This window comes from Rhinopithecus bieti, unplaced genomic scaffold (assembly GCF_001698545.2).
Source record: "Rhinopithecus bieti isolate Rb0 unplaced genomic scaffold, ASM169854v2 scaffold_12573, whole genome shotgun sequence".
Classification (NCBI taxonomy): domain Eukaryota; kingdom Metazoa; phylum Chordata; class Mammalia; order Primates; family Cercopithecidae; genus Rhinopithecus; species Rhinopithecus bieti.
The window spans coordinates 1,862,261-1,873,554 of NW_016807321.1; the positions used below are offsets into that span (position 1 = coordinate 1,862,261).

The 11,294-nt window shown below is 61.5% G+C and overlaps 3 protein-coding genes across 23 annotated transcripts in view; 2 read left to right on the top strand and 1 right to left on the bottom strand.

Annotated features, from left to right (window-relative positions):
- The window catches only part of RTEL1 (regulator of telomere elongation helicase 1), a 35,809-nt gene extending 35,291 nt beyond the window's left edge, over positions 1-518 (top strand). For 12 of the 16 annotated variants that reach the window (XM_017881253.1, XM_017881255.1, XM_017881254.1 and 9 more), the window contains one exon: positions 89-518. In XM_017881253.1, the coding sequence (XP_017736742.1) occupies positions 89-169 (81 nt within the window). In that variant the 3' untranslated portion in view covers positions 170-518. The remainder of the gene's footprint in view (positions 1-88) is intronic. The other 4 variants (XM_017881258.1, XM_017881263.1, XM_017881264.1 and 1 more) reach the window with 3 other exon arrangements.
- Positions 519-635: 117 nt separating this feature from the next.
- On the top strand, positions 636-2,947 carry TNFRSF6B (TNF receptor superfamily member 6b). Its single transcript, XM_017881273.1, has 3 exons — positions 636-1,472; positions 1,609-1,803; positions 2,539-2,947. The coding sequence occupies exons 1-3, from the start codon at positions 1,049-1,051 to the stop codon at positions 2,820-2,822; spliced, it is 903 nt and encodes a 300-aa protein (XP_017736762.1). The 5' UTR covers positions 636-1,048; the 3' UTR covers positions 2,823-2,947.
- ARFRP1 (ARF related protein 1) overlaps positions 2,907-11,294 on the bottom strand; it is an 11,915-nt gene continuing 3,527 nt past the window's right edge. For 2 of the 6 annotated variants that reach the window (XM_017881276.1, XM_017881274.1), the window contains exons 5-8: positions 6,415-6,496; positions 6,118-6,188; positions 4,861-4,961; positions 2,907-4,790 (exon numbers count right to left, since the gene is read on the bottom strand). In XM_017881276.1, the coding sequence (XP_017736765.1) occupies positions 4,703-4,790; positions 4,861-4,961; positions 6,118-6,188; positions 6,415-6,496 (342 nt within the window). In that variant the 3' untranslated portion in view covers positions 2,907-4,702. The remainder of the gene's footprint in view (positions 4,791-4,860; positions 4,962-6,117; positions 6,189-6,414; positions 6,497-11,294) is intronic. The other 4 variants (XM_017881278.1, XM_017881277.1, XR_001887203.1 and 1 more) reach the window with 2 other exon arrangements.

An 11,294-nucleotide genomic window follows, 5' to 3' on the forward strand; every position in this document is an offset into this window, starting at 1 on the left:
CCACTACAGTTCCTGCTGGGTGTAGCCCCAGGTGGTGGGCTGGTGGCAACACCTGGCAGGTGTGTCCAGTGGGCCGGTTGTCTCACAGGCCTCTAGGACGTGCCCATCCTGCCACACCGCCTCCAGGAAGCAGAGCGTCACGCAGGTCTTCTGGCCAGAGCCCCAGTGAGTGCCCACAGTGGCCCTCAGCACACCTGACGTGGCTTGATCACCTGCTTGTCCAGCTCTGGTGGGCCAAGGAACCACCGAACAGAATAGGCCAGCCCATGCCTGCCTGCCTGACGCACTGCGCTGGGACCGGATCTGGGCCTCCCTCTGAGAAGCCCTGAGCTACGTTGGGGTCTGGGGTGGGTCTCTGGGAAAGTGCTTCCCCAGAACTTCCCTGGCTCCTGCCTGTGAGTGGTGCCACAGGGGCATCCCAGCTGAGCCCCTCACCAGGAAGGAGGAGACCCCCGTGGCATGTGTCCACTTTTCATCACTTTTCACAGGATTCTCTAATAAAAGTGCTGGCAGTGCCCCGGACGGTGTCTTCGTGGCCTGGGCTTGGTGGTGGGAGTTGAGGAGAGACAGGGAGTTGGCACAGGCCCCTCGTAGCCTGCCTTGTGACACTACTTCCTCCACAGTGGGCTCAGCCCTGCCTTCATCCTCACTGCTGCAGCCAAGCTGCAACTGGGGGGGAGATCCACCAATACATCAGCTGCCTGGGCTGGTTGCTGGGTCAGGAGCTGCCCCAGGTGCTGAGGAGGGCGGTTCCCTGGGTTCCCTGGCTGGTGAGGGGCCCCTCACAGAACCACCCTTGGACTGAGCTCTGGGGAGGGATGGTACCAGGTGGGTGAGGGGGGCTGCCTGGGGAGGGAGGAGTTCCCATGGGGCGTGGTGAGGCTGGCCCAGCCCTCTCCCTGCCCATATACGGCGGCAGCAGGACGGGCTTGGGGATTGGGCAGTCCCTCCACAGGCGGACTGAGGGCAGAGGCGGCGGCATGTTGGTCAGGCACAGCAGGATCCGGTGTCCGCGCTGAGCCACGCTCTCCCTGCTCCAGCAAGGACCATGAGGGCGCTGGAGGGGCCGGGCCTGCTGCTGCCGTGCCTCGTGTGGGCACTGCCCACCCTGCTGCTGGTGCCGGCCGTGTGTGGAGCAACAGAGGCACCCACTTACCCCTGGCGGGACACAGAGACAGGGGAGTGGCTGGTGTGTGCCCAGTGCCCCCCAGGCACCTTTGTGCAGCGGCCCTGCCGCCGAGAAAGCCCCACAATGTGTGGCCCATGTCCTCCGCGCCACTACACACAGTTCTGGAACTACCTGGAGCGCTGCCGCTACTGCAACGTCCTCTGCGGGGAGCGCGAGGAGGAGGCACGGCCTTGCCACGCCACCCACAACCGCGCCTGCCGCTGCCGCACCGGCTTCTTCGCACACGCTGGTTTCTGCCTGGAGCATGCATCGTGTCCACCTGGCACCGGCGTGATGGCCCTGGGTGAGAGCTGGGCAAGGGGAGGGGCCCCCAGGAGTGGTGGTCGGAGGTGTGGCAGGGGTCAGGTTGCTGGTCCCAGGCTTGCACCCTGAGCTAGGACACCAGTTCCCCTGACCCTGTTCTTCCCTCCCGGCTGCAGGCACCCCCAGCCAGAACACGCAGTGCCAGCCATGCCCCCCAGGCACCTTCTCAGCCAGCAGCTCCAACTCAGAGCAGTGCCAGCCCCACCGTAACTGCACGGCCCTGGGCCTGGCCCTCAACGTGCCAGGCTCTTCCTCCCACGACGCCCTGTGCACCAGCTGCACTGCCTTCCCCCTCAGCACCAGGTTACCAGGTAAGCCAGAGGACTGAGGGGGCAGCACGCTGCAGGCCAGGCCCATTTGTGCCCTCACTCCAGCCCCTGCACGTGCATCTAGCCTGAGGCATGCCAGCTGGCCTTGGGGAAGGGGCCACAGTGGATCTGAGGGGTCAGGGGTCCCTCCTCTAGATCCCCACCAAGTCTGCCCCCTCAGGGGTGGCTGAGGATTAGGATCCGAGCCAGGGCAGAGCCTCCCCTGGGGAGCCCTGGAAAGGTGGGCAGCACTCTCCTAACTGTCCAAGCGGAAGGTGGCTGCCTCCTGTGACATGGGGAAATCGAGGCCCGATATTAACTCTCCTAACTGCCGAGAGGAAGGTGGCTGGCTCCTCTGACATGGGGAAACCGAGGCCCAATGTTAGCCACTGAGAAGTCACAGTTACCAAGTCAGGTTCGGTCCATCTGCAGGTCCCAACCAGTCCCTTCCAGTGGCCCAGGAGCCCTAAGACCCTGCCTGGGCCCCCTTGCCTCTCCCAGCCAAGCTCCGAGTGGCCATTCCTGCCCCCACGCCTTTGCGCCACCATGCTGACGGAAGGCTCCTGCCCCATCTCCAGTCCCCACCCTTGCACTGCCCTCTTCAGCACGGCTCACTGTACAGGGATTTCTTTCTCCTGCAAACCCCCTGGGTGAGGCCCAGAAAACAGGGTACCCAGCAGGCCCCCACCAGTATCTGCGGGTGAAATGAGGGGACCGCTGCCTCCCCACCCACTGCAGGAACTGAGGAGTGCAAGCGTGCCATCATCGACTTCGTGGCTTTCCAGGATATCTCCATCAAGAGGTTGCAGCGGCTGCTGCAGGCCCTTGAGGCCCCAGGGGGCTGGGGTCCAACACCAAGGGCAGGCCGCGCAGCCTTGCGGCTGAAGCTGCATCAGCGGCTCACGGAGCTCCTGGAGGCACAGGACGGGGCACTTCTGGCGCGGCTGCTGCAGGCACTGCGCGTGGCCAGGATGCCCGGGCTGGAGCGGAGCGTCCGTGAGCACTTCCTCCCTGGGCACTGATCCCAGCCCCCTCGCCCCCCTTATTTATTCTACATCCTTAGCACCCCTCTTGCACTAAAAGCGGCCTTTTTTTAATAGAAGAAATGAAGTTTCTTAAAGCTTTTTTATAAAGCCTTTTCGTAAAACTGGTTGTAGTTGCACAGCTGCTGGGAGGGCAGCTGGGGACACCTGAGCCGCCCGGTGTGCCCAGATCCCTCAGGCCGCCATCAGAACTATTGCCCGGGGCTTCCCCTACCTCAGACCCTCCCAGGGAGGATCAGTGGGAGTGCCTCCTCTACCCTCCCGTTGGCTGTGGCACGTGGCGGGGGCCCTGAAGCTCAGGGAGGGTCAAGGCCTGGGAGGGTACCATTGCTTGAAGAACAGGACGGGGCTCAGGCCAGCCCCAGTCGCCAGGGCCCCACACTAACCCCCTCTTTTGAATTCCTCCCACTCCCAACTCACAGGGGATTTCCCAAGAGGAGACCTGCCAAGACCTCCTCCAGGCCTCCCATGCTTCCTGGGAAGTGCAGCTTTTCCCCTTTGGGGCAGGCTCTGAAGCCTTCAGATGCATCCAGAGCAACTGGGGGCCTGCCCCGGCCACACTCCCCTGCGTGGCCAGTTTCCCGTGGCTAGAGGCCCCGCCCCCTAGGTCCTGGGAACCAACCTGCAAAACACACACAGGGTCCCCTGGAGACGCCACGGGGACTTCCAGGGCCCGACTCCCGTGAGTCACAGCCCCGCAGCTGCCGCGCCACCCCCACCCTGACTCATGGCCCTTCCCAGCAGCTCCTCCTAGGCCCCCCACGTCCTTCCCACATCCGCAGGAAGGGAGTGTCTGGACTCTCCAGGCTCCAGACCCACCTGGGGAGCCCCTCACCTGCCCACCAGCCCCGTGCCACCGTCACCGTATCCAACAGCCAGGAGCCAAGCCTCGGCCCTCCAGGAGGGAAGGGATGGACAGAGCCACACTTGCCGTCTTTATTTTGCACTCACCCTAGGCAGCACTGGGCAGGCGGCTCCTGCCCACAGCCAGACTGAGGAAGAACAGAGCCCTCAGCAGGCCCAGTGGGGGGTGTGCAGGGAGGGCCCCAGGATCAGCCTCACTCCCAAGCAGGGGACGCAGGCCCAGCACAGCACTGACACAGGGCCCCCCAGAGAACTCCTCCAGGAGGTTCTCTCCTGGCTGGGAGAGGGCTCTGGACCCCCACAAACACTCCCCAACTTGCAGGGCTGGGGCACAAAAACAGCCACTCCCAGCAGAGGCCCCCTCGGCTTTTTTGCATCGGTCAGCTCCCTCCCAGGGGATTAGGATGAGGCAAAGCCAGGCCCAGGTGTGGAGTGTATGTCTTCCCTCCCAGGCCTCCTCGGCTCTGTCCCGTGGCTGCATCAGAATCCAGGGCCCCCGCTGGCCTTTGGGGACATGGCCTGGGTCTTCCTCAAGGCAAGATCAGCCCCAGACCACCTCCAGGGTCACGGGGCACAAGCCAGAGGGCAGCCATGGCGGACTGGCCTCCTCCTTGATGGGGTGGACATGCAGCCACGGAATCTCCCAAAGGCCCCACAGGGTTGTCCCCAGGCAGTCCAAGCCAGCCTGAGCACTGGAGCCCCAATTCCCAACCAAGTCTCCCTCAGACCCCCCCAGACAGGGCCCAGAAAGGCCACCGTGCCCCATGGAAAGGCTGCCGCCAGAGGGCGCCAGCCGGGCGGCCAGACTCCCCTCCAAAACCTCCGGATGCCTACACTTTTCCAGACGTAGAGGAAAGTTTGTCTTCGAGAAAACAAAGGAAATGGAAGCACCCCAAAGCAAAGCAAACCCACCCCCCAGATCAGCAGCATGTGAGCCAACAGGCCACTCCTCCAGCACCAGGGGACCAGCCGTCCTGACGGCAGCGCGGCCACGCCTACGTGATGTCCCTCTGCCGCGGCGGCCGGTGCACGTTCCGCACGACACACTTCACCATCCACTCGATGCCCTCGCGCACCCCTTTGCTGTGAAGACAGGGGGTGTGAGGGGGCCGGCCTGGGTCCCCAAAGCCCCTGCAGGTGCAGCTCCACTCACCCCGTGAGGGCCGAGCAGGCCTGGGTCAGGCAATCCCGCCTGCCGATCTTGCTGGTGCAGTCGCTGAAGGCCGTCTTGATGTCAGGGATTGAGAGGCACGTCTAGGGGAGGCAAGGCCATGAGGAGCAGCCCCCACGTCGGGCCCTGTCCTGCCTGTGGGCCCGGGACTCTCAGAAGGGCGTATGCCCTTCACCCAGGAGAACAGGCAGAGCTCCACGAGGGTCCCAGTGTCTCCCCCAGAGGCCACAGCGGTGAGGACCCTGTGCTCACCCCAAGGCTGAACGTGGCTGGTAGTGCCTGGGACAAACGGTAGACGTCCACACCGCTCCAAGGAGTCCACCCCCATCCCCTTCCCGGGGGACACCATGAGGCACCGAGGGTTGAGGCCTCCTGGGCAGTGGTGGAGGCAGGTCCCAGGGGCCCACACGGCTGGGAGTAACGGAGGGGTGGGAGCCCTGCGTTGGGCCCACATGGCCAGGGATGAGGGAGGGGAAGCCCTGCGTCAGTGATGGGGGCAGTCTGCAATCATGGTGACTTCTGCTCACAACCACCTGTCCAGTCCTCAAAAGAGCAGCCTCCCCTCCCTTTTTCCTCTGAGGGGAGACCCCTCCCCATACCAGGTGGCCCTCTTGTCGGCTGAGATTGTGGGGGAGGCCAGCCCTACAGGCTGGGGGCAAGAGAGCCACCCCAGAGAAGGCGGGCAGTAAAGATTCACCCTGGCCCTCTGGACGCCGCACTGCTTCTGTGAAAGCCACTCCAAGAGGACAGCAAGAATTCAGTGTGGCCAGTGCTCCAGGGGACAGCAGTACCTCAGAGAGGTCTTGAGGGGCTGCCCTGGGGGTGGGGCTGGCACAGATGCCACCTCCAAGGGTAGCAGGAACAAGTGAGGGTCAGCTGACTCCCACCAGGGCCCCAGCATCACTTCTTTGAGCTCTTGAGTTTCATCTGGGTCTCGGCACAGCTCAGTCATACGCTCCTGAGACACGGCCGCCCTTCAGGGGAGAGGTGCCCTGCGTGGCAGGAAGAGGCCTACTGGGCGTCTGCCCCGAGGTGGGAGAACCTCCAGGGCTGGCAGCAGCAGGTCCGGAGAGGAACCAGGCTTGGGAAGCTGCCGGGGGCAGGGCGGGCCTTGAGAATGGCTCTGTGCCCCCAGGTGGTCACTGGGCCTGGGGTGTCTGGGTGCACACACTGCTCCCTTTGCTATGGGGGAGTCTGGGGACTTAGGAAGCTGCTGCAGGAGACAGGGGTGGGGCTCACCTCCACATCCTGCTTGTTGGCCAGCACCAAGATGGGGACACCGCACAGCGCCTCGCTGGTCACCACCTTCTCTGGGGAGGGCAGGAGAGGCAGTGCCTCACACCCAGCCTCCTGCCTCTGACTGCCCTGGGGCCCACAGGCATGGACACTGACAGCTGCTCCCTCTGCCCCCGCATTGCCCACGAGGCAGGAGCACTTCTGACCAGACACTGAGCCAGCCCCAGGTACAGAGCTGCCCAAGCTGGATCTGCCCCCACTCACCATCCACCCCTCCCAGAGCAGCCAGGCCACACTCACCGAATGCCTGCTTGGACTCGGCCAGCCTCTCCTCATCGGTGGAGTCAATGACGTAGATGACGCCGTGACACTCCGCATAATACTGGGAGGAAGCAGGAGTTGGGGCTCAGTCCCCACCATGCCAAGGGCCAGGCCTGTCATGGCCACTGTGGGGGGCTCACATGAGGAAGGGGCAAGAGAGCAGCTCCCACTTGCAAGACCCTTCTGGGATGCATTCCGGGGTTCTGGGGAAATCTGGTGGAGGTGTCCCCAGGCACTGTTCCTAAGAACCTGCCTGCAACCTTTGGCCTGATGGTGGCCAGAGAAAAAGGTGAAAGACAGGGATTGGGCCAGGCATGGTAGCTCACAATTATCCCAACACTTTGGGGGGCAGAAGCAGAAGGATCCCCTGAGCCCAGGAGTTCACAGCCAACCTGGGCAATGTAGTGAGACTTTGTCTCTACAAAAGCTTATGGTAATGCACGCCTATAGTCTAGCTACTTGGGAGGCTGAGGTGGGAGAATGGCTTGAGCCTGGGAGGTTGAGGCTGTAGTGAGCTCTGATCATGCCACTGTGCTCCAGCCTGGGTGAGAATGAGAGACCCTATCTCAAAAAAAACATAGTGTTTGGGGGCTTGAGGAACACAGACCACAGCCTGGCCTGTCGAGGGAGTACACCTGTGGGGCTCTGTGCCAGCACCTCGTGCGGGGAGGGATTGTGGCCATGCGGATGACAAGACTGACCAGCGCCATCTACAAAGCGAGCCCTCCCTGCCAGGACAGGGCCAGAGTCACTGAGCTCAGACTTTGCAGGCTGTGCTGGTCAGTCCTGGGCTCACTGGCGACACTGCTGGTCAAGACAGGGCACAGACCCTGTGGCCTCGGGTATGAGTGCCGAGCCCCGGACCAGATGAGTGTACCTCTATCCCCATCAGAAAAGAATACAGGAAACTCCATGTCCACGTGGAGCAGACAACAGCTCACATTTGCCACTTTGCCTCCAGGCTGTGCCAGCTCTCCTGCCTGGGCATGAGGTCTCAGAGACCTGGAACTGGATGCTGACCAGGTCGGACAAGCTGGTGGTCAGTGTGTTAAGACACACACACCCCTGAGAGCGCGAGAAGTCAGGAGGCACCACCCAACTCTCCAAAATCCTTAGGGTGTCCGAGCAGGGAGTACCAGGCAACCCCATCCCAGTGCCAGACAAGCTTGTGCACCTGCACTTCTCACAGTGGAGAAAGAAGCCCAAAGCCAGGCATCCTCCAGGGTTCTGCAGGCAGCGAGGCCCCCCCACACCCCCAGGAACTTCTCTGGCCTACAGGCAGGTGCCACACCCAGACCACCAGCCCCACAGGGGAGCCTGCAGTGTGGAGACTGTCTGCTGCTGACACCCAGGAGCAGGCGGACCCTGAGGCGGAGACCTCTGTGGCAGGAGGGCCGGCTCTGTGGAGGCTGCAGCAAGCCCAGTGAGAGAATCCCCACATGGCCCCTGGGGCTTCTGAACAGGGTGGCAGAAGGTTCATGTGCAACCGGGTCCTGGACCATGGGACCACGTGGTCAGAGCCACCCATCACACCTACCAGGCACAAGGTGCACAGCCCAGCAGGGCTGCAGTGAGACGGGAGTGGCACCTCAGGGCTGAGTGCAGGCAGGACCTAGAGCCCCACGCCCCAGTGGAGGCGTCACAGCAGTGGTCATTGTGTGGTACCCCACAATGAGGGGAAAGAGGAAAATGTCCAAGCATGGCTCCTGGCTGGCCAGCTGACCCCAGTGGAGCAATCAGAGGGACTGTGGGTCTGAGTTTTTCTCCCCAGCAGCAAAGGGAGCTCCCCAACTGCCAAGTGCCAGCCAGCCTGAGAGACTAGTGTCACAGCAAAGAACCCAGAAGCTGCCGGGCACAGTGGCTCAAGCCTATAATCCCCAGCACTTTGGGAGGCCGAGACGGGCGGTTCACGAGGTCAGGAGATCGAGACCATCCTGGCTAACACGGTGAAACCCCGTCTCTACTAAAAAATACAAAAAACTAGCCGGCCGAGGTGGCGGGCGCCTGTAATCCCAGTTACTCGGGAGGCTGAGGCAGGAGAATGGGGTAAACCCGGGAGGCGGAGCTTGCAGTGAGCTGAGATCCGGCCACTGCACTCCAGCCTGGGCAACACAACCAGACTCTGTCTCAAAAAAAAAAAAAAAAAAGGACCCGTGCATGCCGACCCAGGGTCCAGCCCCAGGACGAGGCCAATTCCCAATGATAGCCCTTTCGCTCTGCACAAGGATGTAGGATACAGGAACCGGGGTGGGAGCAGAGGCCTCCCTTCCGGTCCCTCCCAGGGGGGTCTCTGCTGCTGATCCTCCCAGCTCTGGGCTCAGCAGGGTCAGGAGTCCCAGCCACTAAAGCAGCACATACTCAGCTGACACGCTGAACGATGAGCCACAGCTGCCTCATGGGCACGAAATGCACCTCATATCTAGGAGACCCTGGTGGGCAGGAGACGGGGCTGCCATCCCACAGCTGGGGACCCAGAGAGCCACTGGCCCCACCAAGGTGGCGTCTGGAGAAGGGCTCAGACTACCAGGAAATCACACCCCAGCAGAAGCGGTAGTGAATTGGGGGGACAGTCAAGGAAGAATGCAGCCCTAAGACCAGCAGCAAGGATGAGCTATAGTGGCCCCCTTAAGTCTCCCTCTTCCAGTTTCCCCTTAAGAGAGACCCTCGGGACCTTGGAGGAACCCCTCTCCAACGTGGAAGTGTGGGTCCATGCAAGGCTGCGGCTGCGGCCAGTACAGGCGTCTGTGGCCCCACTGTATTCCTGCTTCATGTTGGAGAACACTGTACCAGCGGATGGCCTCGTTTTGGTTTCTGTGGGACCCACTCTGGCTGCAAAGAGCCATGCTGCCAGGTCACACCTGCCCAGGGCAGCCCACACTGGGGACCCACCAGGCTGTGGTGTGAAGTCCCGGCCAGCCTGGCCCCACATGGCACAGCACAGCCAGTTCTCCTCCAGGGCTCCCTGCTGGGCCAACCACAGCTCCGCAGATCCTGCTGCCTGAACCGACCTCTCCTCTCCCATTCTCGCTGCCTTCCTGATGCCGACCCCCAATATGCATCCTGTACCTCAACCTGTCTCGGCATCTGTGCCTGAGACACCAGCCTGTGACAAGATCATCATCATCTGTGTCCCTCCCCAGCACGCTGGGCACCAGACCCAGGCTCTGACTCAGCTTGTCCCATCTGACTACACTGGTCCTCCAGGATCTATCAGAGATCACTTGGCCATGGGAGAAATGCCCTCTTGGCTAGAAGTCACGGCAGGAGGGGACACTTCGGTGGGGCCTAGGAAAGGGGAACTGGGATCAAAAAGGAGATCAGGACCTGGGCACTCAACTCTAGCGCTGGCGGCTGGCAAGCATCAGGGCAGCCAAGGCACCGGGGCCGCCCCACACCCACTGTGCCAGCCTAGGGCAGGGAGCCCCAGGAAGCCACAGGCTCTGCCCTGCTCAGTGCTGGACTCAGTGCCTGGCCCAGGCTGAGAAGGAGAGAAACTGTAGTAGGGGGGGGGGGCGCACCACACTGGGATCTCAGAAAAGCCCAAAACCCGCGTCAAACGAGGAGACCGCTGCTGCGGGACCCTGAGGAGTCTTCCGGTGACCACGGAAGAACGAATGTTAAGCTAGAACTGAGGTAACCCCGTCGTAGAACTGAGGTAACCCCGTCGCAGAACTGAGGTAACCCCGTCGCAGAACTGAGGTAACCCCATCGGGGAGAGGCAGCCGTCGTGCCTTCCTCACATCTGGCTGGTCTTTGCCATTTCTGTGTCCTGGTGGTGAGCAGCAAGATCTCTAAGCTGAAAGGAGGCACTCACTTTGGGGAGTGCAGGGCCCCGGGTCCCCACACTTTTCTTGTCCTGACTGAGAAAGAAACAGACTGCCCTGACCTCTCTGACCTGGCCAACGAGGTTTCCCTTAGGCTCAAACCCAAGCCAGGGTTTGAACATTCTCAGACACTTGTAAGATGTTTAGGTTGTTAACATAATGTTCAGGCTTCAAAACATTGAAAGAAATTAGCCCCAGCCCTGAACCCAATTCCTTAAATTCTCGTTTAAACGCCACACCCTGCTCCCCAGCTTCAGGCACGACCAGTGAGCACACCCTTCCCTTTGCTGGTCACCTGAGGATGCCGCACTCTGTCAACAGGTTCCCCTAACGTGTGCCCTGACCTGAGGATGCCCCACTTTGTCAACAAGTTCCCTAATACATGCTCTGATCTGATCGCCTTGGCGTTTAGTGATTCTTTCCTTGGAATCTCCAGTGGCCCCATCACAGGGAACTCCCAAGTAGGCAACTCCCCTACCATCACTTTTGGGGCAACTTTAGCTAAGGGTTCGGCTGGGACAAACCAGGGAGCCACTCGGGAACCTGGGACGGGACCAGAGAGAAACCCCAGGGACAAAGTGGGTAATGAAAGTTGCTAGGCCGGGCACGGTGGCTCACGCCTGTAATCCCAGCACTTTGGGAGGCCGAGGTGGGCGGATCACGAGGTCAGGAGATCGAGACCGTCCTGGCTAACACAGTGAAACCCCATCTCTACTAAAAATACAAAAAATGGCCGGGCGAGGTGGCTCAAGCCTGTAATCCCAGCACTTTGGGAGGCCGAGACGGGCAGATCACGAGGTCAGGAGATCGAGACCATCCTGGCTAACACTGTGAAACCCCGTCTCTACTAAAAAAATACAAAAAATTAGCCGGGCGTGGTGGCGGGCACCTGTGGTCCCAGCTACTCGGGAGGCTGAGGCAGGAGAATGGCATGAACCCAGGAGGCGGAGCTTGCAGTGAGCCGAGATCGTGCCACTGAGCTCCAGCCTAGGTGAGAGCGAGACTCCGTCTCAAAAAAAAAAAAAAAAAAAAAAA

Coding starts and splice junctions, on each gene's coding strand:
- TNFRSF6B (XM_017881273.1), top strand. CDS start 1,049: ATGAGGGCGCTGGAGGGGCCGGGCCTGCTGCTGCCGTGCCTCGTGTGG. Junction 1,473..1,608: donor CACCGGCGTGATGGCCCTGG/GTGAGAGCTGGG, acceptor TCCCGGCTGCAG/GCACCCCCAGCCAGAACACG. Junction 1,804..2,538: donor CCTCAGCACCAGGTTACCAG/GTAAGCCAGAGG, acceptor CACCCACTGCAG/GAACTGAGGAGTGCAAGCGT.